The 27946-nt window shown below is 38.1% G+C and overlaps 1 protein-coding gene across 2 annotated transcripts in view; it reads left to right on the plus strand.

Moving 5' to 3' along the window:
* sema6cb (semaphorin 6Cb) overlaps positions 1 to 27946 on the plus strand; it is a 160234-nt gene that overhangs the window by 125648 nt on the left and 6640 nt on the right. Inside the window, exons 12-20 of one of the 2 annotated variants that reach the window (XM_079837110.1) lie at positions 135 to 352; positions 481 to 612; positions 1516 to 1671; positions 1887 to 2060; positions 4368 to 4505; positions 7687 to 7764; positions 15967 to 16025; positions 17332 to 17382; positions 21289 to 21441. In XM_079837110.1, coding sequence (XP_079693236.1) covers positions 135 to 352; positions 481 to 612; positions 1516 to 1671; positions 1887 to 2060; positions 4368 to 4505; positions 7687 to 7764; positions 15967 to 16025; positions 17332 to 17382; positions 21289 to 21441 — 1159 coding nt within the window. The remainder of the gene's footprint in view (positions 1 to 134; positions 353 to 480; positions 613 to 1515; positions 1672 to 1886; positions 2061 to 4367; positions 4506 to 7686; positions 7765 to 15966; positions 16026 to 17331; positions 17383 to 21288; positions 21442 to 27946) is intronic. The other variant, XM_079837111.1, reaches the window with a different exon arrangement.

Below are 27946 nucleotides of genomic sequence, written 5' to 3' on the forward strand. Positions count from 1 at the left end.
TATATATGTAAATGTATATATATATATTATGTATGTATTTTTTTTTTTATTGTTTATAAATCAATCCTAGTGAAGAGGTTTGAAAGAGGTTGGACACTTCCTTACATTCCTTATGTCTCATTTACTTAAACCAGGTGGTGTTCTCTCGAGTCGCTCGCGTGTGTAAGAATGATAACGGTGGTTCTCCACGGGTTCTAGAGCGCTACTGGACTTCTTTCCTGAAAGCCCGATTGAACTGTTCAGTTCCAGGTGATTCGTTCTTCTACTTTGACGTTCTTCAGTCATTAACCAACGTCATGCAGATCAACCACAGGCCTGCGGTGCTAGGCGTCTTTACCACCCAAGCCAACAGGTACCACAGTCTCACCACAATACATTTTGTATTTCCATACACACTTCAACGACTGCCTAAATGTATTTAACTTTAATCCATTTGGTCTGTTTGTGAATGATTTATTAAGAGAGTTTTTCTCTCCTCAGCATCACCGGTTCTGCTGTATGTGCATTCTACATGGACGACATAGAGAAAGTGTTTAATGGGAAGTTTAAGGAGCAGCGAAACAGCGAGTCAGCCTGGACGCCAGTTCCTGATGAAATGGTGCCCAAACCCCGGTGAGTCACAAAGGGTTATTACAAAACCATTCTCAACTCTCAAAACCATTCTCAACTCTGCAAAAAGTATGCTATTGGTCACATTCTTTTTTCTTAAAATTTCAATATTAATATAAATATTGTAAAAACCTTTATATTGATTATAAATATATAAATATAATACATTAAAAAGGGGAGAGTCTTCAAGTAGTACTCCATTAAGTAAATACTGCTTTAAGTTCTCAATTAATTATTTTTAATGTAAACATTTAATAATGAAAGAAAATAGACAGAGGTTATAAAATACAATACCATTAAACATTTTGGGAAAATCCACTGTTGGCTGACCATTAAAGATTTTTTAATTGCTTACACACAATTTCCGAAACTATGGCTCCATTTCTCAAAACTCTACACAAAACCACTTCTCTTGATTTGGAACTACCTGTGCATTAAACATTTTATTGCATACCTTCCAGCCAATCAGAAGTATTCGAGTATTTGGACAGACCATGGTATAGTTTTCTTTTATTACAAAATTACTGTTTTAACTGCATTTTTCGATCAAATAAATGTGATATCCCTAGAGTAACGTGAGAACATCGCACCAAAAAATATATACTAACAAAACAAATCCAACCTAAAACACCACATACACACAGGTGCCAAAGAATAGACTTTCTTTCCATCTTGCTTTGCTCTGCGTGATATGCCTGAACCAGTTCTCTTGAGCTCAGAGAGCAGCTTGTTCGGCCTGATGGACTCTTAAAACAGCTTTTATTTAACAGTGGCAGATGGTTGGAATGGTTCTTGTTAATTGTATGTCTGTGAGCTGTTTTTGTAGATCATTTCCATGAGCCTTCATGGGAAAGTCTGTGCAGGTAGAAGTTTATATCTATAATTTCCTTCTCTCTTTCTCTCTAGGCCGGGATCCTGTGCTGGTGATGGCCCTGCTGCTAGTTATAAGTCCTCCACAAATTTCCCTGATGAGACTCTTACATTCATTAAGTCTTATCCACTAATGGACGAGGCCGTACCGTCTGTCAACAACCGACCCTGCTTCACACGAACCACCAGCAGGCAAGCACACACAAACACACATGCTCCAATAAAAATTAGACACTCATTATTTTAGCACTCCGTCTCCAGTTGTTTTCTCAACATCTGCATTTATTTCTCCAGAGACAAGGAAACTGTTATTAGTGCTGGAGAATAAATAAGCATTTAGTGTTGTGATGAAAAGACAAGTTTGTGATTTAGTTTTATTGACTAATTAGCTTATGTTCCTCATGTAGGTTCAAGTTGACCCAGATCGCGGTGGACACGGCAGCTGGACCGTATAAGAACTACACCGTTCTATTTCTGGGTTCAGAAAACGGACGAGTCCTGAAGATTCTCGCCAGCACACACCCAAACTCCACCTACAGCACGCAGGTTTTGGAGGACATAGATGTTTACAACCCCAACAAGTGAGTTATATTGCACACACACTTCAACACATACTCCTTTGTTATGACGTGATATGTTATTTTGTCTGCCCACACTGAAAGCAACAATACTATTTGTTGTTTAATATGCAACTATGTAGAGGTTTGAACCAATAGATTTAGTACAACAGTAAGGTTCCAGAAGTAAAAGTCCCATTGATTTCCTCCAGAGGTGAAAAAGATTTTTAATGATGATTACTTATAATCCGTTAAAGACAGACCTATGAGGTTATTAATCAACTGTATGCTTTTGTTGAAGCCATCCAGCCTTATGCGTAAAATATAGGGTTTGTTTATATATGACCAACATCTTTAAATCAGTAGTTTTATATTTTTCATTGTTTTTAATTATGTCATTCAGATTGCTTTTTGGGACTTTCCCTCATTAAAGCCACTAGGTAAACAGTGTTGTACCTTTGTCTTTTTATCTGATTAGATTTTTCTATGTTTGTAATGTACGGATTCACCTTGTAGCTGGTTGGTTTGGTTTATGGCTTATAAAAGTCCCCATTGGAGAAATTACTGGGAACACATATTGAACCAAGGACACGTATAAACTGGCAGGGCACTGTTACACTCTATAAGAGAAGTTCAGTTAAAATAATCAGTTATCAAGATTCCAATATTTTTGGGTATTTATACCTTTGTTTTGATAGAACAGTATGAAACAGACAGGAAACAATGGGAGAGGGGAACGGGATTGGGAAAAAATCTCGAGGACTCAAACTCGAGTCGCCCGAGGTGCTGCTGCAACATATGTCAGATCACTGCCCGTGAGTTTATGGCTCTGATGCTGATCTGCATTTTGATAAAGTTAGCTTATTCTAGAATGCACATGAACCGGACTAGCCTGAGAAACAATGTGAGTTTAGTGAGTCAATGGTGAGTTTTTAGTGTGAATTGAGTTGAAGATGCAAAAACTTGTAACGGTTTCAGAGATTTCTTTATTCAAGTAGATAAGAGCTGTACCAGGATGGCTGCCAAGTGGACTGACTTGCCTTAAAGGGATTTTAGGGATACCCATCAAATATATACAGATAAAATGCCACTTGCAAATACAACTTCACCTAGAATGTTCTTTACAAACGCATGCACTGCACACTCATTGACAGGTCTCAGACATTTGAGGCGTTTGATTAAGAAAGAATCTCTCCTCCAGTAAATAGGGCGGATGGTAAGTGTGGAGCTGTAATTGTACTCCTGGGATCTCGACCATGTTTGTGTTCCTCTTGTGTATCTGACAACAAGCCTCAACTCCAGCTGAGACTCACAAGTTCCACAACAAAATGTGACCACATCTTCAGGCAGCATTGCTCATTTTTCCCCTTAAAACCCCACCTCGCCTCAAAGTTAGCCATTGGGAAAGACACTTTACATGACGCAAAGGACTTATTTAGATTATTACAGATACAGGAAGATGAATTACAGTCAACCTTTATGGCATGACCTTCTTCAATCAACTCAATGAGGAATGACTCATCTGTGTGATACACATATTGGATTTCTTTCTATATTGGGTTTTTCTTTTTTCTTTTTCTTTTTTTTCCATTTTATTGGGGATTGCTTTTTCCTTCCATTAGTGAGAAATGTTTACCCTAACCTCCTTTAAAACCACTTTCATTCTCCTTTTGAACTCAAAATAAGCTGTATTAAAGAATCTCTGAGCTGCTCTTTTCCATGAAATGGAAGCATATTGTGACCAGTAGAGCATGTCAAGCACAACAAAGTCTAAAAGACTATAATTTTTCCAAAGTAGCCCATATGACCACTATAGTCATATAAAGTAGTCCATATGGCTACTCCATATTTCAATGGAGTTTTAGTCATTTTGTTGTGTTTTTATTCATTTTTATTAGTTTTAGTTATATTAGTACATCGTTTAACTAAATGAAAATGAGAAATGTTGCCTTTGCAACTAGCTGAAATAAAATAAAATGTATAACAAAACGTATTTTATTTCAAATAATATTTTTTCTTACATACCTTGTAAGTTAATTTGTCACACTACAAGTCAATGGTCATGTGAGCACAATGCATTGTGGGATAAGGTATCCCATGCAGCATACTTTGGTTCTATACTGCACATTTTGTGAAATGTTTTGGATAATCCAGGTATTCCATGCATTCAGAAAATGTGCCCATTGCATTCTTGTAGGAATAGTATGGTAGTATGCAATTCCAAACATAGCCTTTATTACTATTAATGTTTTATGTACATATATGGTACTTTTGGATCCTCTTTAATAACTAAAATGACATTCCAACACAAACCACCATTTCTCTCCTCAGATGTAATGCGCGTGGTGAGGACCGTAGGATTCTGGGATTGGAGTTGGACAAGGACCATCATGCCCTGTTTGTGGCATTTTCAAGTTGCGTGATCCGTGTTCCACTGAGTCGCTGTTCTGACTACAGCAACTGCAAAAAGTGAGTGAGAATGCACATGGAACCCAGACCCACAATCATTTGCATTAAATATGTATTGCATGTGCGAGCACGTAATACAATGTTGTACTACACCTTTAAGTATCTTGTACTGTTTTAATCAAGTACATTCATAAGGGTTATTATTGTAGAGTATTTTAAGACATTTATTGAAGATGGAGCCAACATTACAAACTCTACTGACGATGCAGTGCAGCAGCTCAGTCCTCAGAGAAAAATCTAGACAGTCATGCAAGAATCTTCTAAAAGTCCTGTGCCAGTTCTCTTTTGATCTATTATGGATTACATTCTCAATAAGTGCAGTGAAAGCGGTGTGCCTTTCCATAGACATGCATTCATAAATGCATTCAAATTTAAACACAGAGGCATTTTAGAGGGCAAAAGGTTTTAGCTTGCATCCCGGTCGTCATTGATGTAGACGTGTTTCCTCCTTCACATGCTGCAGTAATCCAGCCAGCACCACCACATGCTTTGACTACTTGCACGCAAATTAGAGCCATCTGATTGGCCACAGGCCAAGACACAGCAAACAATCCCTTTTTTTTTTCCACACAGCTGTAGTATGAGCAAGCTGATAGACTGTGTTTCCTTTTTTAAAAGATCTCCAAATCCTATCAGGGAATTTCAGTCCCGATTTCTTTCCAAAAACAATCCTGATGTCTGATCCAGCCGTGTCTTAACTTTTTACCAATCTGTTAGCTCATGCCTGCTCAGCCTCAGGAGAAACACTCACACAGGATTCTCTGTGGAATTGTGAGAAAACATCTTTCTTTTTTTTTCCTCTGTTTTTTCTCTTGCTGAATTGTTTTCACACACGCGGAGTGCTGGATGCAAAAACAGCTGTGTTTGTTTATTTAATTCAAACAGTTTTTTTAATCTAAAAGAACAAAAGAGGTTTGTTGTGGTCAAAGAAATTTGCACAAAAAAAAACAGGTTGTTTTCAAACCGGTTTCCCTGACCTAACCATTGGTTGGTCAGGGAGATAGCTCCACCCCAAAATCACACTATTGGTTGAGCCACTGTTGCCATGTCAGGCTTGCAATGTTTTTATAGCGCCACAGAAGCTATCTTTCCATCCAGCGTTGTGAATTTAGCTTAAAAAATTGGAATATCGCATAAAACATTTGACATTTAAAGTACTGTTTCCATCCCATCGCCAGCTCCTTGGAAATTGGCGCAAAATATCTGCAATAAAAATGGAAGTTGCTGCCAACGGTGAAGCCACTGTGGCTTTTTTAAATGACTTGTGCCTCAGAACGCGCATAGGAAACGCAATAAACGCTGTCATGTAATCTTGCGTTCGGACGTTTGTTTGTGAACGCAATCATGTGAGACAGCTCTGGGCGGTCATTATACCAAATCATTTTGATGACAGACTTTGGCTCAGGCATTTCAGAATACCTAAAACAACATTTGAGATGCTGTGCAATGAAACTGATCTGCTGGTTAGTCCAATTATCCAATCACATCCTCTGTTGAGGCAAAGTTTTTTCTTGCGCATTGAGGGATTTATTCAGTAAATGTGTTTCCATTGTCGTTTATGTGCATGTCTTCTTATCGGATAAAAAAAAAGGATTCCACTCAATTGAGTACAAACGTTTTTTTATGCAAATTCTTAATACTTTTTTTCAGGGAAATCATCAAGCTACAAATAGGTTACTTATAGTTGTTTATGTATTTTTAAAGAAAATCACAATTGTTATTTTGACGTATTTCCTTTTGAAACTGAAAGTTTGGGTGGGACGCATCAAAAGGCTTGTAAGGTTTATTTTTTTTAAAGCCAATAGGCATTAGTTAGCTAACTAATGCTACTTGCTAGTTGGTTTCCGGTGGTATTAGGGGTGGGACATTGTCATTCTAATCTAGAGAACATTTGATTAGACAAAAATCTGTGTAGTGCAGGATGAGTCCTCAATATTTTTTCTCAGTTCTATCTGAAGAGAAAGACTTTGAATTTTTCAAAAAATACTGTATATAAGTTAAATAGTTTAATGTCCGCCTTTTTAAAGCAGAAGTAAGCTATTTCCTATTAATGTACACAACAGATTTTACAGCTATAGGTAAATAAAGCATGACAAAGTGCACTAAACAGTAAAACTGTTTGGACTAGAAACCTGTATGTTTATGATTACAATAATTAAAATAATATCATAATAAGTAGCAGTTTGCAACATCAAGCAGCATAATAAACTGTTTTTGTACAACTAAAATAACTGCCAGTAGCTTGCATCGAAAGCGTTGCACATTCATGTTAAACATTGGCCGTATCTGCCCTTACAGATAAAATAAGGTGGATAGTATAGTAAAATTATAGTTCAAGTAGTAAATTCTCAACTTTTAGTAGTCATTAGCATATAGATGACTTTAAACCTAAAAGACTAAAGTCTAAAAGCCTCCCAAATCCATTTTTGTTTATATTTATTTATTTTAACTGGAATAAGAGAAAACATTTTACAATTTTAACACATCTAACCTTTAACAATAGATAGTGTTTAAAAACAGTGACAAACAGGCATGGCGAAATTAACAACCTGTGAAGAGGGGAAAAAATATCAGAAAAGTGGAAGTGACCTCTCTTTCACTTTGTCTCACATCTAGTCACCTCCCACATGCTTTTTTTGTCCTTTCTTCCCTAACTTTCGCTCTCTTTCCGTCTTTCTCTCTCACTGTTTCTTGGAGCAACTCGCCAGCTTCGCCATGTATCTGAATCTCAGTTGGCCTCTGGCAAACACAACACACCTGTCAATCATGCAACACAAACACACATACACACCTGACTCTATAGCAGTCAATCGCTTTTTTCCTCCCCTCGCTCTCTCTCTCTCTCTCTCTCTCTCTCTCTCTCTCTCTCTCTCTCTCTCTCTCTCTCTCTCTCTCTCTCTCTCTCTATCTCTCTCTCTCTCTCTCTCTCTCTCTCTCTCTCTCTCTATCTCTCTTTCTCTCTTTCTCTGAGTCTGACTGACTGTCTGACCAGCGAGAGGCATTAATGCTTTGTTATGGAGATGCCGTGTCTGGCTGTCCCTTCCAGCTTGTCACATACACTTGGAGAGAGAGGGGAAAGGGAAATTGGGGGGGTATGGAGACAGTGAGCAAGGAAAACACACACACACAACCTTTCCAGGACATGTGGTATGAGTTAACTCTGTATGTGTGTGTGTTTTAGGAGCTGTCTGTCCTCGCGAGACCCCTACTGCATCTGGCTGAGTGCGGGGAACTGTGCCACAGTGGCGCCAGGATTCAAGTGAGTTAAAGCTACATCACGCGACCCTTCTATTAGTCCTGCCACAGTAAACACTTTTACGGTTCATTAGAATAAAAGAGCCTACACAGCTACTGAATTCTCTTCACAAGCTTTCTTTGCAATCGACAATTCTGTTTCTATAGTGTGCATCATTGTTAAAGGTCTCTTGGGGCTTACGTTACTCTAAACATCCTTAAAACATCTGGTAAAAATCAGATGGCCGTAAAATGTCTTCAAAATTTATAACCAAGTGTGGTTGCAGATTCTTTTCTAGACCGTCTATACAATGACCAGAATGACCTCATAGATAACATTTAACAGTTGTTTTACAGTAAATTAATATAGCATTCTAGGTAACACTTTAGAATAAAGTGTAGAATTGAGTATATTATTTAATGCATTAAGGCCTACTTTTACAGCATTAATCTCAGTTAATGTTAATTTCTACAAGTTGTATAAATTAACATCTCTCAATGTACACTAACATTCTAAAATTCGGGGTTTATGCATTTAACTGCTGTTAACAAATTGAACCTTATTGTAAAGTGTCACTCTATCACTTTAGCAATGTACCAAAGTGAAATACTTTTACAATCTAGTTAAAAGTTTAGTAAACTGGTAGTTTAGGTGGAAGCTTGTAGCCTTGTGGGCAGCGCTCCGAGATGTAGCACAGTTGTGCTTAGGCTTGTGGTCCTTTCCCAATTCCGTCCCCCTCTCTCTTCTACTTTGCTTCCTGTCAATTCTCTACATTGTCCTGTCCCAATAAAGCAAACACTTTAAAATAAATCTTTAGAAATTCTCATAGCCATTACAGTAAATCTCTGTTTGTGATGGCATCACTGTTACGCTCATTTACTCGGTCTGTTGTTCATTTAATCTAGTGCTTCAGACCAGATATATGTGCAGAATTTTATCTCAGATAGACTTAATGCAAAAGACAAACACACTTGTTTATGAGACGTAAAAACTGTTATAATAGCACATTAACATTTACAAATATTTGTGTAAGTAATGTCCACAAGTAAATACCACAAGTCCATGCAACTTTCCCTTGCCTTTTTTGTTTTACAGTTTTAGCTTTTGATAATTAAGGACAGTAGAGAATAGACAAGAAACTGGACAGGCAGAGCCAATATGACGTATGTATTCACTGCTCTTTAATGTACTTACCCCTGTGCAACAGCTCTGACGAATTCATGCAACTCTGAATATATTACAGACATTAACAGCAATGTTAACATTTTACATTATGCATTTGGCAGGCACTTTAATCAAAAGTGACTTACATTGCACTCACGGTATAATTTTTTGCAGAATCAAGATATAATTTTTTAGCAGAATCAAACCAATGATTCTGGTGTTGCTGGCACCATGCTGTACCATTTGAGCTAAAGGAATACTAATTTATTTATTTTATTTATCAGTTGCAAAGATCTCTGGCTGAAAGGGCATATTGACATCCCCACCATTTTTTGAAATTACAGCTTGTGTCAGGGCTGTATCTACAGTAATACAGCCTCTCCAACTGTCAAGCAGAAGTTTATTTCATTTGTGTGTGTGTGTGTGTGTGTGTTGACATTTTTTTATCCCGGTGGGGACTTCAACCTGAATGCACACTGACTCATGTGGACTCGTGTCACCGTGGGGACCTAAATTGAGGTCCCCATGAGGAAACAAGCTTATGAATCATGCAGAATGAATTTTTTTGATAATGTAAAAAGGCAGAAAGTTTTCCGTGATGGGTAGGTTTAGTGTAAAGGGATAGAATATACAGTATAAAAACCATTTACGTCTATGGAGAGTCCCCATAAAGATAGTAAACCAGATGTGTGTGTGCACGTGTTATTATGAGTGCAGATCGAGGGATTGAATTTGTTATTGTTAATGTTTTGGTGAGTGGTTGCTGCGGTTGTCATCAGTTGTGGAAAGCAACGGTGGCAATATTCTTCCCAGCACGCTCTGTTTCCCCCGCTCCTGAGTCACATCCACTGACGTACAACTGCAATTTTGGTTTATTAAAAGAAGTTAGAAACCCCAAAGTGAAAATGTTACTGAGAGATCAACATCTTATTCTTAACATGCTATTGCTGATTAGTGTATTTATCTACACGCACACACAAACTGAATTAAGTTATTTTATTTAGCTAAGCATCTCTGTAACCTGTTGACAGTGTTTAATTATATTTTCTGACCATAAACTTTCTTAATGTGCCTTAATGTGTCCTAATGTGAGTATTGATCTCTAAAAACAGAGATGGGGAATCATTTCATCTTGAACTCATGAACATTATTACATACACAGCAGATTTCCAGACCGCTGCCTACAAAATGGACAGAACTTTTGAGATTATACTTATCAGTGTCCCAACAGAGCTTTGGTTTACTCCAGCATTCAATTATATGCTTCCATAGCCAAACTTATGTCAGAGTCATACATCTTCTGCTGTCAGATGCCATAAAGTCTTCTGTAATCACAGAGCACATTAGAATTATAAAGAGCTCTAGAATCTTGGCTAGAATCTAGAATTGTGTTTTTTGTCATAGAAACCAAAAGCAGCAGCACTGAAAATGTGAAACTGATGTAGATTGAGTAACAGTGTTTTAAAGTGTGTCTGTAATATCATAAAATACAATAAATTGGATCAATTACAAACCAAATAGTAGAACTGAATTACACAATAAACAAATGAAATGCACTACAACTACCATTCAAAAGGTTTTCTTGAAAGAAATAAATACTTTTAGCAAGAATGCATTAATTTGATCAAAAGTTACAATAAGGACATTTATTATAAAATAAAAACAAAGATTTCTATTTCAAATAAATGCTGTCCATTTAAACTGCCTATGCAGCTTAAAGAAACATATTAAGCTACTGTCTTCGACATTGATAATAAGAAGAAATGTTTCTTAAGCACCAAATCAGCATATTAGAATGATTTCTGAAGTATCATGTTAAACACTTACTGACAGTGATGGTCACTTTACATGTTAGTCACATGACCCCTTTCCAGGCTTTTGCACTGAGTAAGCTTCAAAAAGACTTTTTTCTGACTTTAAGGCCCAATCCCAATTTTATACCCCTTCGCCTACCCCTACCCCTACGCGTTCCCCTTGCCCCTTGAAACAGAGTGCTAAGGCATAGGGGTGAAAATATTCCCCTAAGAAATGGGACACACTACTATACCATTACACGTCATCATACCCCGTTTATTTTATTAGTGTCCTGTGACATTTAACCAGTATGAACAGCGATGAAGTGCGTAGGCTATATCTAACAGAAATCAGGCGCGAGCACGTTTAACAAATTACTCACTCCCAACAGAGTTTTGCGCTGTATTTGGACTTAATAAAATGGCGCTCATTTTCAGTTTTCAGTTTCAGTATGAGTCAGAGTTTTCTAAGATGATACAGAATGATACAGAACATACAAGACTGGTGAAGCCGCTTTTCCATCGGGCCAAACTGTTCTGTTTGTTTATTAACCATTCCATTCCGTGCTGATCCGAGCCAGCCGGTATGGATATGTTTTCGTTATCTACTGTGGTGCTGCGATAATGTTCGTACGTTATACGTCAAGTTAGTCGTTGCCTTGGTTATGCAAGAGTTTACAGACGATATGTGATGTAAATAATGGCTGCGTTATGAAGGATGACCAGATATATATTTTTTTAACTATTATTAATATGTGTTCAAATCACTCAAATAGTGCATTTAGCAAGCTATGGAGAAACTGGCAGGCAGGCGACACGACACGCAAGTGATCGATCCCAAGTGGCAACATACACACATTCTAGCAGCACTGTAGTCGGTGGAGGGAAACTCCTCATATACCCCTTCGTTCGAAGTGTGGTCCTGAAAAATCTTCATTTGAAGGGCTATCTGGCCCTTCCCCTTACCCCTACCACTCCAGCCAAAAGAGAATCGAGACACCCCTACCCCTTCACGTGAACGCGCAAAACGAAGGGGTAGGGGAAAGAGAAGGGCTAAGGGGTAGAAATGAGATTGGGCCTAAGTCTGGCAATGTAAGACTTGAAAAAAGCAGAACAAGAAATAAGACTGGAGAAACTAGCTCCAGAGCGAACTATTCGTGTAAATGCTAATAAATGAAATCTAATGAAATTCTGCTAGACTGAGAGGGTGAAATGTAAGAAAAGAGGGCAGTAGATGTACCAAGGTAATAATTTGGCTTTCTCTTTTTTAAAATAGCTCTGCGGCTTGTTTTTTTGCGGTGTACTGCGGGTAGGAGAATATGAAGAAAAATATGATTTTATTATCTTGTGGGATATTTTCTCTTTTTGTTCTCCTTTTCCCTGTTCGCTCTCTCCCAGGGGCAATTTAATCTCCATATGATGAGAGAGCATGTTTGTGCTAATGTGTGTGTGTGTGTGTGTGTGTGCGCGCGCGCAAGTGTGTTGGCCAATTCAGGTATAATGAAAAGCATGCATCTCAGAGGCATATTGATGTTCAGATATTATGCACCTGCAAGATCCCAATTTACCACTTTATGCAGGATATTTTTTTTATCTTGTCCTTCCATTTATCCTTCAATATGAGATGAAGTCATCCCCGCTCTCTCTCTTTCTCTCTCCTTCCCTCTCGTTCTGTCACTCTCTCCCCTCTCAGGTTAATGGAAATAAGGACTTTAAATCATGTCAGGTAGAGAGGGCTGATTCACAGATAGATTGAATATGCAGGGCAGGGCGAAGCAGGAGAACGGCAGGTGCCTCGGCAGGGGCTGAAATGGGGTGCCAGCATTAGATGATAAGTTGTTTGTATGCTAGTGTGTTTTTTCTCTGAGGCTTTTTTATTGGGTCTTGACATGGGTTTTTATGTTCTTTGGGGTTCACTTATAGTGTTCATTTAAAAAGAAATTCACAAAGCAAATAAAACATTTATTATTTCCAACCTTCATCTTGACCCTCTGTCTGAAATTATCCATGCCGCCTCATGTTTTTTTTAATTAAAATATCCAAAAACCACTAGAACAGTGTTGACTTGTATACTTACATTATCCCAAATGTTTCCAAGAATGTTTAAATCCAGAGAAATTTTAACCAGGACATAGACCATGTCCGTGCATCACCTATCAATGACATCATACCCGCGTTATCCTTGATTTGTGGTTTTATTTTGTAAAAACCATGGAAACACCAAAGACGCTTCAAAATTGTATGCGTTTTATTAGACAGGTGAGCAACTGTTTGAATACATTCATCGACAGAAAACGAATCATTATTATATAGCTCAACACAGTTAGTCTTATTGTTTAAATATTGTTTTCTTGATTTACGAGTACCATGTTTTACCATGCCTAATATCGCTCTAGTGTCTCACAGCAGCCGCTGAGAAAATGCACTATAGTAGCATTATAACATAACTTTCAACACACTCAAATGTATCTAATATGATAAAACAGCGTGGCGTTACCCCACATATCATGTTAATAAATCTTTAATACATTAGCTCATCCATGAATATGATTTCTGCCCGAGTCCCGTCAGATTCTTTTCCACAGGCTGTAGAGGTGAAGACTACAACTCCCATGATTCCGTGAAATCAAGGCTTCACCAAGCTACGCCTTTTTGAATAAACGATCTCTAGCGGTGAAAATTATATATTGTGCCTTTAAGGCTCAGTAAACGGCCACTGTTATGACTGGCTAATGCCATTGCATAGAAAACAGTATCAGCGCCCACTTGCTATTGCACATGAGTAAGTATTTTGAAAACATTATCCATATAAAACCATCATTTACAGACAAAGCATTATGAAATCCTTTTCTTACAGTTTGTGATGCAGCGGTCATAAGATCAGTTGCCTGCTTCGTCTTTTAATAAAATTTCTTTGTGAACTCTCCATTACACTCTGTCTACACTGTGCTCCGAACAAACATATAATCCTCTGTCGCAATATGGGATGCCATTAAAATAAATAAAATAAATCGTCCACTCGTTTCCAACCCTGGGATTAACGAACGTTCTTTCAAAGCAAACCTTCTTTCACTCGTCCATTTTTGCTATTGTCGACAGTCTTGAGTGCGTGGAGTATGTCATGAACTGAACACACATCTCTACACTGTATGCAGCGTAGACAGCATCATAGATTATTAAAACGGGTTCTATTTGTTTTTGACGAACACTCCCATCCAGTGTAGGCAAATGTCAGCCATTAAGCACCTGATTGCCAGTGGTGCGATGTTGTAGAACTATTCATTCATATCGCGCTCTGAAGGCAGTCATGTATGTATTTGCCCGTGTGACTTCACAGATCCCACAATATCAAAACAAGCCGTTTTTGAGCTTGATCAAATGCTTTGTTTATAATGAGTAGGACGTTTTAAACTGTGAAACTTGTTTTAAAAGTACAAAAACCTCTTATATGTCAAAAGATCAAGGCAAATTTGATTTCTCATGTCATGACTCCTTTAAAAAGTCACCATTGTACCCTTTGCTCCAAGGTTAGATAGATTCCACTCATATAGCTCAAGTATACTCAAATTAAATCAAGTGAGAGAAAATATTTAAATTAAATCATTTGCATGAGCTGTCTGTGTTAAACAATTTGATGCCAATGACCCCCAAATATGATGATTAAATTCAGTGTAAATGTATACGATACTAATATTTTTTTCGCAGAATACTCTGCAGAATACCAAATACTCCCTTGGGGCCTGTTTTGTTTCCACAATAGTGCAAAATTGATTTCACCAGGCAAATAGCAATTTTTGTGAACCTGTAGTAAACCTAATTTACATTAAAATCGAGGCGTCTTTGCCCTGAAATTAATGATTATAATTATGCACTAATAATTAGGTCAGTACATTTAGCACCTGAACTTGATTGCAGGGTGCATAATGAATAAGAAGCACATTCTTGCGCTGAAATGCCACACACAAAAGTGTTCTTGAAAACAAGTGACGTGCAGTGATTTTTAAGAATCCTGTTTTTGGACTTTCACATAGAGAATTTTTGTACTTCATTAGACCACGGCCCCACCGATCTGATCACATCGCCATGGTAACACGGTAGAGGAAGCAAAAACCGACAGAACACGTTATGCGTCTGTGTGCGAGATGTCACTCAGGTGCTCGGCAATGAGCGGCAATGACGCGCTCGGTTCTGTGATGCCAGGAGCCGTGGAACATTGTAGTCGCTCAGAGCAACGTGTCACCCTGGTTACACTGTTAGGCTGCATGAGTCAGCAACGTCCCTCTCAGTAAACATATTCTATTCAAATTTGACTTAATATGCTGTTTTACACAAACACTCATTTCCTTCACACAAAGGTTCTTACATCTGAAATAGTCAAAGCTGAAGGCACTCTTATTTATTGGCACTCGTGTGATTGAATGAATAAAACTCCCCGTAGCTTGTTCCGCTAGTTGGACATGTGAACACATTAATCACATATGTGCACATGTTAAATTCTTTCAGCGTTTGTTTAATCACTTGTAAATAACACTGGGGCTTGATATTTGCGTAATGATTTGAAATGACGTGTGAAACTACATCATGTGCAAGGCTTTTTTTTACCAGCATTGAAGCAATGTTTTTTTTATTAAAAATATATTTTGGCATTATAACAATAGGATTATTGCAATATTATTCATTAGATATTCATTGTTACATCTGCAGCCTGATCGTGTTGAGGATGAGTCAGAAAATTACATCTGTCACAAAAACATAGACATATTGTGATGGCGTTCCTTTTTAATTTTGAATGTCAGAAATATTTTATGTAAATGGTGTTCTGTGGGGTAAAAACTGAGAAAAATGTTTGAATTGTCAGAACTCACAACCTATTTTTAGAAGATTTGTGTTGCAGTTCCTATAAAATTGCCAAATTTACTCTTGTGTTGCTTAATTTAGAATTCTTGTGCAAGTATATGTGTACATACTAATACATTGGCATTTGTTTCTCATCTTATGGCCATGAAAACATGGCTGTCAGTCCTGGTATAGAGGAAGTTTATGGCAGACACTCAATCCTCAATCATATTGTAACATGTTATTTCCCTTTACAGTTGCTCAGAGAGGCAACAACAGACTGCTGACAGCACAACTAATTAGAAGGATCATTCAGGGAGAGACTCACAAAAGAATGATTGTCACTCCCTTGTCCTCTTTCTCACTCCTTCTCCTGCTCACTCTCTTCTTCTTCTCTCTGTTCTGTCGTTCTTCCTCTCTGTCTCTGTCACAGGTCTGGATTTGAACAGTATGTGGAGAGCGGATATCCTCAGTACCCAGACAGCTGTCATGGTGAGTTTCAGACAGTCCGAGCTGACTTGCTCCCAGAGATCATAACTCATTCACACTATTATTACATCCCTACGCATTCCTGCTACAACTCCACTATTGTTCTGAAGTCTTGCAGAACTCTAGAAGCCTTCTGAGAGAATCTCATGGAACATGTCTAGGTCATGTTTCCCTCCAAAAAGGAAAGAGACCAGAAGAAATCACATCTTGCAACCTCTTTGAACACTACAAGATTTTTGATATTTTGAAATTATTTCAAATTATTATACAACTAAGCACATCTACCCATGAGATATACTATCATTTAATATAATATACTATCATTTACTTGATTTTAATTAATTATAATATAATTTACACTACCATTTAAAAGTTTGAGATAAATATTTAAAAAATATTTTTCACTTTATGCAAGGAGGCATTAAATTGATCAAAAGTGATGTAAATACATTTATAATGTTACAAAATATTTATATTTCAAATAAATTGTTCTTTGAAGCTTTTTCTAAAACTGTTTATATAATATAATATAATGTTGGGGGTTTTTCACATTAAAATAATGAGAACTTGAAAATGTATCATGAAATTGATGTCACAATGCAAAAAATCTCGATCCTAAAGTTACACTTTATTTTCTTTTTCCTCTTTGAGGTTGACATTTCTTTATGAGACTTTATTTAATTTTTTTTATTTATAAGGAATGATGTACAATATTAAACTTAAATGTTACCATTTGATGCATAGTACAATAGTTTAGCCTATGGTGAAGTTTAATCTGCAGACCCGTATATATTGATTGATAGATAGATAGATAGATAGATAGATAGATAGATAGATAGATAGATAGATAGATAGATAGATAGATAGATAGATAGATAGATAGATAGATAGATAGATAGATAGATAGATAGATAGATAGATAGATAGATAGATAGATAGATAGATAGATAGATAGATAGATAGATAGATAGATAGATAGATAGATAGATAGATAGATAGATAGATAGATAGATAGATAGATAGATAGATAGATAGAGATTCATGTATTATGTAATTTCTTGTGCTGTAATTGCCAAAACCTTAACCGTAGTAAGAGTACTGTAGTGTCTGGCTTTGAATGTCTTATTGTATTTATGCATCAAAATGGAGTCAGATGCAATGCATGTTCCTGTAAGACAACACTGTTCAATAAATTATTTGATTTATTAATAGTAAAAATCACAATAAACAATTCTTCTGTCAAGTATTATAGTTTATTAGGCTGACTGTAGGCCTACTTGAGCTTATTCTTCTTTTATTCTTTCTGTAGATGTCTTGGCCACAACTCGCAAGCAGAACCCTGCGGTGGACTCGGCGTACGGTCAGTACGCTAATTCAATCTCAAAAGCTTTTAAATTCAGACATTCAAATTGCTTTAGTAAATGATTACTCTTTATACAGCTGTATTCACAGTCATGTTCATATCCATTGACCATTTTAAATCAGAATTTTTTTAGCCGGCCATTATATTCTGTAAAGTTGGGCCTTGCATTCAACAATAGGCACAGATTGCTATTATTTTTTCTGCATTGTGTCACTGGTCTCTTGGTGTGAGTATTACATCATGTCTTTTTTTATATCCGACAGTTTGCCTTTCACGCACACATGCATAAATCTTCAATCTGTCCCGTTCTGACCTCTGAGCAGCTCTTACAACAGCTTCCTGAGAGGCGTTAGTTTCCCAGATCAATAGAGTCCGTTACACAAATGACCCGCAGTGAGGCTGCAGGCTGCAGATCTGGACGGCAGACAAAAATGTCCTGCAGGGCTGTGGGCCATATCAGAGAGCTCTGAGCAAGAGCTTTGGAGGAACCACTGAAAATCACGATCTGACAAATTAATTTTCTCGCTGAGTGCATGTGTGACGGTATGTCTATGTGTGTGAGAGAGAGAAACAGAGGGTGTGTGATAGATAGTGTATGTGTATGAACGATATTGAGAGAGAGAGAGAGAGAGAGAGCAGTGTGTGTGTGTGTGTGTGTGTGTGTGTGTGTGTGTGTGTGTGTGTGTGTGTGTGTGTGTGTGTGTGTGTGTGTGTGTGTGTGTGTGTGTGTGTGTGTGTGTGTGTGTGTGTGTGTGTGTGTGTGTGTGTGTGTGTGTGTGTGTGTGTGTGTGTGTGTGTGTGTGTGTGTGTGTGTGTGTGTGTGTGTGTGTGTGTGTGTGTGTGTGTGTGTGTGTGTGTGTGTGTGTGTGTGTGTGTGTGTGTGTGTGTGTGTGTGTAGTATTATATTTCAGACAGTCATGAGCTGATACTAGCTGACAGCTGGCCTGTGTGTGTGAAAGTGTGTGTTAACATCCCTGGGTGGTGTTGTCTGATTTCGCTTCTAAAGTGTGCCAGTGGATGCAGTGTGATCCAGGTCAGAGCATACAGCTATTGTACCGCACAATTTTTGCCTCTCTCACACACACATCACAGCTCCCCATCCTCCGTGGATCATGGAGAAATATCCAGTATATTTCTCAAAATCCTTGTATTTGCATCTGGATTAGTCACATGAGGTTATTAGCACAGATGAGTTTTAGTAAATAATTTCCAAGTCCCCTGATTTTTGTTCTAATATCCTGCTTATGAAAAAGAGCCGGTTATAGTACTAATATATTCTACGATGGCCTGCACTATTTCCATCAGTCAATTAGATGATAATTATAATAATACTTTTTATTTATATAGCACCTTTCCATAGCTCAAGGACGCTTTACAATGTAGATACAATTACATTGTAAAGCGCAATAGGGTAGACCAGTGGTTCTCAAACCTGTCCTGGTGTACCACCAGCCCTGCACATTTTGTCTCCCTATATCTGACACACCCATTTCAGGTCTTGCAGTCTCTACTAATGAGCTCATGATCAGGTGGGATAGATGAGGAAGATATACAAATGTGCAGGGCTGGTTGTACTCCAGGACAGGTTTGAGAACCACTGGGGGTAGACGACAATAATACAAGTGGCGGATTAGAATATTACAAAACAGTAGATTAGAGCAAAGATCATACAAAGACAGTAAAAGGGGCATTACATAAACAAGGTAGCACAGATTCAAAAATGCAGAATACTGCTTAAGAATGATAACATTCAGAAAACAAATAGGTTTTGAGTTACTTGAATGTTCAGAAATATTATTAATGCAACAGAGTGCCTGAGACAGATAATTCCAGAGTTTGGGTGCAACAGCGCTAAATGAAGTTGCAGGAAGGAACTTGATTCAATATTAGTTGAATATTGGAAGGAAGGAAGTTGCAGGAAGGAAAAAACAATGAAGGAAAGTTTAAAGGAATGGAGACATTAAGAGAAGAAAGAAAGGATAGAGAAAGTTTAAATCAGGGATGAATGATGAATGTAGATTGAAGAGGAAATCTAGAAAGCAAGAGGAAGAGAGATCATGGAAAAAAGAGCAATTGAGGATGGCATCATGGCATTGGGCTGTAATGTCATGGATGTGTGGGATGCTGGATGGCGTGTCCCTGTGCTCCTCTCTGTTTGTGGTGTGAAAGAGCACACAGTGGGTGAACACATTCAATGAGCGTTCCCACTGCTTCATTCAGCCACCAGAGCTCCTCTTCCAGCCACTGGAAATGACATGGCAGTGCAGCTTCTCACCTCACGCTGAGACAAAGCCTCCCACGGCACCTTGGCACGGTAATTAGAGCTCTACCTGCATTCAAGAGGAGTTATTACATCCTCAGAACTCTCGCTGTCTTCCTACTGTGTGATAAAGCCATCCCATTGTGAAAGGTGGATGAAAATTCCCACAATGCACCACTGTTTTCCAACAGCTCTTTTCTTCCGGCACCCTTTAAATAGAATGGAAACGGAATGAAAATAAAAGCATCCCGTGTGCCAGCCTCGAGCTCCCCTGATGAGCGGCCACTGTGTGGCACAGATGGCAAGATGACAGGCTTTATTTAGAGGTGGGCAGGCGGAGGACGGGCTCCGCGTTTAGCCCCGGTCATCCGGCTGCTGCTGATGAGTACTGTGTGCCGCTACATTAAGCATTAGTCCGGTGATGGAGCTCCTCACAGCAGCCTGAGCCCAAGGACACAGAGTCTTTCAGAAAGAGAACTCCGCAAGGTCACCGGTACTTAAAGTCGCCCGGGAATGAGGAGAGCTAAATCTCCGAATCAGACTTATGAGAATATCCTCAAAGTATGTGGTCCGCAAGTATGTTTAGGATCAGCGCATTGTGGGGGATGGATGGAGAAGGAGAAAGGGAGGGGAAACTGTTCAAAAAGAGGCTTCTGTGAGATTAGCTCAGTTCGGATCAAATGCCTCCAAGCTTCGATTCTGCCAGCTCCGGGGTTTGAAATTCATGTGGTATCAACAAAACCAAGAAAATGTAATATTGATTTTGCTGCAAGAAGATGTTTTGTTTTTTTCATGTTTTACGTGATTTGTACTGTGATTTCTATAGCACCTTTCATATATACTTTATAACTTCTGAAATCTTTTACTAAGCTTTTTAAATTCACCCAAAAATGAAAATTCGATCATCATTTACTCACCCTCATGTCGCTACAAATCTGTATAGAGTTCTTTCTCAGTGGAAGGCTGAGACTTGTTTTGTTTTTTTTACTTGTTTTGTGTCGGCTATGTTGAAGTCAATATTCAGGGTTGTTTTTAACAATATTTTGAATTAGCTTTTATTTTTTTTATTTTAGTTTTCGTAATTTTGTATTGTGGTTTTACCATTTTTATTAGTTTGTTTTTTAATATTTTTATCTTTAATTTATTTCATTTTTAGTCATTTTGGTACTTCAGGTAGTTCTCATTTCACATTTCAGTGCTACTTTTTCCCTTTAACATTTATATTTTATTTTATTTTAGCGTAAACTATACTTCATAGTTTTAGTTTCATTATATGGACAGATATTTCTTTAAACTAAACCCTAAAATGTTCACTCATCACTAATGTCCAATTCTTTAAAATGTTCATTCTTCTGTGGAACATGAAAGAATATATTTTGAAAAATGTTTCAGCTGTTGTTGTTCCTACAATGGAAGTCAATGGGGTCCAAAACAACCACAACCCTATAAACAAAATTGTACATGTTGTGGATGACATCAGGGTGAGTAACTGATGATTTGGGTGAACAGTCCCTTAAATGGTATAATGCTAAATGGAAATATGCTGAACTAATATATTTAAATGGATGTTTTCCTGATTTAAAATGCATATTATGGATACTTCTGATAAGTAACTATGTCACCCCCTTCCAATACAACCACAGGAAAGACCTCACCCACAAGCGCCAGCACAACCAATCAGGGGACAGCTCTGCCTAAAGTCAAGGGTGTCTCTGAGACAGGTACCCACCCCGAGGAGGGGAGGCAGGGGGGGCAGGGTCCTCCTGACTTGGAGACAGGCAGTGTGGAGATGGAGGGTAAGGGGGTGGGGAGAGGCCATTGGCCCATTGTCTGTCTTCTAGCTTCCCTTTATCCCAAGTTTCAACTTTTCTAGCGCTGTATTGGATTCCGCTGCATGACCCCACAGTTGCGCACAGCACAAAATATACTCACAAAGAAGAATCACAATGAATCAAAGTAAAGTGCACACACTCACCGAGATACAAACAAATTCTCTTTCCTTTGAGTCAAGCAATCTGCTAGTCCGTGCTCATCGCATTCGACCTTCCCTGTTTTTCCATCTAGACAAACAAAAGGTACGAATAGTCTGCAGTCATCTTTGTTGTTTTAATACATTTAAGTCTGCCCTATATCTCCAAAGGTACTTCCACTCATGTGTCTCTGGCTGAAGTTTGCGAGAACGCAGCAAAATGATCATAAATCCTGCGCCTGCTGTTATGATCATCCACTCAGCCTGTAATGAGAAGCACCAGCAGTCGATAAATAAGCAGCAACTACAGACCCGCAGGCAGACACCGCCTGATAGAAATTTTCAGCCTGCAATCTATTCAGCCGCTCGGTCAAGAGCAGTCGCACGCTTGTGCAATCAAACGACCCGCAGACAGGAGAGGTGCAGTGCTTTAGTCACAACTCACCTTATATCTCCCTCTCTTCACCTCCTAACTCAACCCTCTACTTCTGTATCCCTGTTGATGAGAGGTAATGGGTTAACACACACACAACCTCAGAGAGCTGATGGTTTTTCACACCCTGCCTCAATGTGGCATTTAGTCATGCTGATTAATTCAAAATTATACAACCATTACTTCCAGTCTAAGCAACAGTCCCTTGTCTGTTTTCGGAATTTCAGACCAGAGTATGTGAGTGGTATATTATCCTTTAAACTTAGTAATTTCATATTCGTTCATTTAGTAATGCATCTAATTTTAGTCTACAAAAATATTAGTTTAAACATTTTTTGCGGAAAGAGCATATTCACAGTGTGACTTAAGTTAACATGTGCATTTGTTTAATTTAGTGCAGATGCAAGCTGTAATTTTACATTTAAGTCATGTATATACTGATTCATCTCTTTAATAGGATGCATTTGGGTGACATAATTAATTCCCCTAGAAAAGTGCTTCAGTTTACCTTCAGTGTTCATTAACTGTTCAAATTTGGCTTGAGCGGTTCGAGCGCAACAATCATATCCAATCATTCATAAACATTGTTAGTGCGCTCAGGTCAGTTATTTGTTCAAATGTTACATTCTTAGTTAAAATGCCATTTGCTAATGGTTCAATCTTTGCCTTTATTCAGTCTGCATCATTACGGTTTATTTTAGCAAGCAGGGTCAGAGTCAAGCGATCCATTCCATTCCTACGGACTTGGGTAGTGTTGACTTAGGCATGCGTGGTTGAATCTCTCTCTCCCGCTCTCTATATATATATATATATAAAAGGAAAGAGATAATGATGTCTGCCGAAACTAAATCTCTATTTGTTCTGAGATGGCTGCTGCCGAGTCCACGCCGCTCGTTAATGTTATTTTAAACACACCTTCTCACAGGTCATTCACACACTCGAATAAGTGCTATGATGGCAGGAACTCTGGCCCCTAGATAATTTGTGCGAGTGTTGGAGGACGGACTGCCATGAGGGGGTGGGCGGATTCTGAAACTCATTAAAACACAGTCGAAGATGAACTGACAATGAACTCCGGCTGAACTCCGGGCTGAAGACGCATTCGGTCCTGCAGAGAGGCTATTAATACAACAGCAGGAAGAGAAACAGAGAGAGAGACTGAGGTTTAGGGAGTCAGCGAGGGATGGAAACATGTTGAAATTGGGTGGAAGACATTGAGGCGTTCACATCGAGGAAGTGGAAAGATAATGGAAAAAGACGGGAGTGCTGATTTTCAATCCAATCACACACCCAAACAAGACTCCAACAAAAAAAAGAAACAAAATTCACTCAGTAAAGGCAGGTGTGGTAAGGGCTTTAATAGACTTTATAGGAGCTCAGCTCACGAAAAGAGCAAAGTGACGTCCTTCTCATTAAAGCGTTTCACTTGTAAATGTCACAGCCAGCCTGCCGCCCATGTAGCCAGAGCCAAGTAATAATGTCCATCACCAAAGGTCACAAAAAAATAGATCCTGTTTTCCCCCAAAAGTTCTCTTTTATATCAACAAAGCACATGCCCTCACACATGCAGACTCAACACGCAGGCTATTAAGTAGTGTGTACACACACACACACACACAAGTTATTTCTAAACAACTGTGGGCTCATACGGTGCTCAGATCCATATAATGCGCTTCCTAAAACCCTCTGCCCCCCTCTCCTTTTCCTTGCCCACTCCCTCTCGTCCTCTGGCCCTTCTGACTGGAGAGATGTAGTGTTCTGTTAACCTGCCTGTTTTTTTTTTTTCAGACTAATGCTTTACCTTCTTATGTTCTAAAGCCTCCCTTATTTTCTCCCTCTGGGCTTAGTTTAGAGTCTCGTAAAGCCTGAGCTCTGTAGTCCGACTTTAAGATTATTGCCTTCAGCTTTTTTACTTCTAGAACTCTGTTGCCCTTTTTTTTGTCTCAAATAGTTCATAATTTTCTTCTCAGGATTGGAGATACTTGAACTAGACATGCAACTCAGGCTTCAGAGTGAGACTGTAGAGTTCGATTGCTTCCCGCATGCTTGTTGTTTGCTTCTCTAAGGTTATAAGATATCGAGCTGGACCAGCCGCTGGCTTCCCTTGAGTTACGCATTTATTTCCCTATCTGCTTGTGTGGCGTGTCAACAAGTATGTTTGAACCCGCTGCATGAATATAACGTCATATATGTTTGAAAGTGTGCCTTCGATTTGCTTAAGAGGAGTTTCTCTCTAATTAGAAACCTGCTTTTTTGGCTTTGAATGCATGATGCATCAAATTATGCATGATGTTTTTAAATGTGATATTCTGTATAATGTGTTGACTTCTGTGGATTCTAAAGGTCTTTTGACATGATTCGTATCAACCTTATCTAATGCATTGAAGTCTACAGCATTACCTTGTTCGCTGTTCGCTGCTGACCTTTCAAAGCACAGCCAATGATTACTAGACAATTTGCATGAGGTATCATTACATCATTACAATTTATTGTCATAGAAGTTAGTTGTATAGCAACCTCAAAAGCCATATTTTATATTTTGTTATATTATTTAAATTGTATTTTATAATATAATAGATTTATTTAAAAAATATTAGTGCTGTCAAATCGATTAATCGCAATTTATCGCATCCAAAATAAAATTGTGTTTACATAATATATCGGTGTGTACTGTGTATAATTATTATGTATATATAAATACACACACATGCATGTTATATTTATATATTTATAAAATATTGATATATAATATACATTATATAAATATATACAGTATATACAGGCAAATATTTCTTAAATATATACATGAATGAGTGTATATTTATATTTACACAATAATTACACACAGTACACTCTAAAAAAAAGGCTCGTAATCATAGGGGAACCTTTTTTAGTGCTATATAGCACCAATTTTGGTGCTTCAGTGGTTCTTCAGCGGTTCTTCAGAGGTGCTATATAGCACCTTAGTCAAAGAACCGCTGAAGAACCGCTGAAGAACCACTGAAGCACCAAAATTGGTGCTATATAACACTAAAAAAGGTTCCCCTATGATTACGAGCCAAGAACCATTTTTGGTGCAATAGAGAACCTTTTTTTTTTTAGACCCTAAACTCGTACTCTTAAACCCCTCCATGACTATATTCAAGGTATTTTCACTTGGAGGTAAAAGCAGCGCATGCGCTTCTGTTGAAATCAAGCCCTGATGCGAGTTATGTGAAAAGGACTTGACAGATTTTTAATTGTATTTATATACGAGATAAATATATTTATGCTAAACATGTTAAATAATATTTCCATGTTAATTCCTGTCAAATCACATACAAAATGACTTCATAAGAGCTACTGCAGACTCTATCAAATACTAGAGTGCTGAGCTGAAAATGCAAATCCATTTAGGAAGAATATTTTCCCCATTTTCTCATTTCCTGCGTTCACGGGTTCAGACGCGCTCAATTATTTACTTTTATTTGCTGTTCTCTGTGTACCTGCTCATATGGCCAGTTATATTCCATCATGAGATAAATACTCTTCCATGTTTAATTTTCTAGCAGATTTTGCACTTGTGTGTGGAGATCAGATGATGTCAGTCACCTTCTTACTGAAATCATTTGCTCTCATTTCCTGGTATTTGCTTGGGTCGAACTCTATACAAAAAGGCTTGATTTCAATGTATCATGGCCATCTATAAAGCGGTCTGAAATGTCTTACAGACAATGCAACAGGAGTGAATTTGCAAAAGCCTCTCTCCAGAGACCCCAGAGACATTCATTTCTGTTTCTGAAGGCTGATCTTTTCCCAGCCACTTGAAATTCAATTTGAAGCTTTTTAAAATTTAAAATGGTAAATCTCCTGAGCTGCACAACTAGTACTACTACTAAAGAACCTATTGATTCTAAAAAGCAATACCAGTTGCTTGAGCAAAGCCTTAAAAACACGTCTGCCTAATTACAAGAACTACATCACTCCCAGATGCAGGATCTCCGTATGTCCTGCCTATACCACATGCAGCCTGAGAAAGATTATTTATGACAGCATTGCTGCTTCACAGCAGCGTAAAAACACTAGAGGTAATTGGGTAATCAAGAATCAAGACTATTGAATGCCCTGGAAAACCATAAGCCCATAGGCGTAATTTGTGGGTGGAAGGGGTGGGACATTTCCACACCACTTTTTTTGCTAGCGTCGATTTTGTCCCCGCCACATTTTGAAACATCTCACGGGCGGCACGGATGTACTCAATATAAACATCTCCATTTTGATTAGCAATTTGTTCATTTGTGTTAAATAAGAGGTAATTTGGTGCTGGAATCTGTTGTTTTTTTAAATCATGCTGAGTGTTCGTTGCCACTGTTATCAGTGGTGGAAGGCAACATTGTTCTCTTGGCGCTCATGCACACAGACGAGCGCTTCAATCTATCACTTAAAGCTGTTGTGAAAACTCTCTATTCATTTATGTGAAATTACAAAACAAAATGCGTACAATTGGTCCCTGCTCTTGATAAACAATCTCTGATGAATATCATGAGGGGGGAAAAAAACGATTTGAGGGCGGATTAGAACCCAGAACCTCTAGCACGCTTTACAAAAAATGTACCACCAATCCATTAGGACACAAATGTTTAAAACCATCCTTAGTGAACAGTTCTTAGAGTTAAACATTTTAATAATCTAAAGAACCTTTCTTGCTATAAAGAACCTTTTGTCCAGTAAAAAGATTCCATTGATGGCAATAAAGAACCTTTTATTTTTATGAGTGTAGTCTCCTTACAGATTAGATTTTACCCCCTGCTTTTAGTGAAAGCAGACACAAAAAAAAACATAAACAGAGAAGCTATCCAAACCTACTTGGATATAGTCCCCAAGGATGAGGCTGTTTTCTTCTCGCCTTTGTTTTGAGATACAGTGCATAAACTGAACTACAATAACCCTTGAATCTCTTTGGCTCCTAGTGTCCCACTATCACCAAATGGGCCTGATCTACTCAGTAATATCAAATTTATGGTGCATAAAAAGTTCCATTCCCGAGCCTTTCACAGGGAATCAGCCACACACAAAGCGCAAAAGAAAAAGAGAATGCATTTAAAGAAACAAGTGCTTGTGTGTGTGAGAATTATAGGCCTCTTTTAAAGGGGATAGTTCACCTAAAGATGACAATTCTTTCACTGTTTACTCCAAATCTGTTAGACTTTAAATGGACAAAAACAGATAAAACGCTCTTCAAAATATCTTCATGTTCCACAGAAGAAGGAAATCATACATGTTTGGAACAACATGAGGGTGAGGAAATGATGACAATCTTTTTATTTTTGGGGTGAACTATGCCATTAAAGGGATAGTTCACCCAAAAATGAACATTTGAAATCCCATAGTAAAATCCCATAATTTACTCACATTAAGCCATCCTAGGTGTATATGACTTACTTCTTTCAGATGAATTCAATCGGGAGTTATATTAAAAAATGTCCTGGCTAATCCAAGCTTTAAAATGGCAGCCCAAAATTTGAAGGCCAAAAAAGTGCATCCATCCATTATAAAAGTAATCCACACGGCTTAATAAAGACCTTCTGAAGTGAATCGATGGGTTTGTGAAAGAAAAATATCCATATTTAAAAGTTTATAAAGTAAAATATCTTGCTTCCAGCAGGCGGATGGATGGATACACTTTTTATTTTTATTTTGGGCTGCCATTCACTGCTATTATAAAGCTTGGAAGAGCCAGGACATTTTTAATATAAATCTGACTCTATTCGTCTGAAAGAAGAATGACTTGTATACCAAGGATGGCTTGAGGGTGAGTAAATCATGGGCTAATTTTCATTTTTGAGTGAACTATCCCTTTAAGAAAAGAAAATCCAATAAGCCCACAGCAATTCATTTAATGGTGTTATACTCGTAGGTA

This window comes from Gobio gobio (assembly GCF_949357685.1).
Source record: "Gobio gobio genome assembly, chromosome: 15".
NCBI classification, from domain to species: domain Eukaryota; kingdom Metazoa; phylum Chordata; class Actinopteri; order Cypriniformes; family Gobionidae; genus Gobio; species Gobio gobio.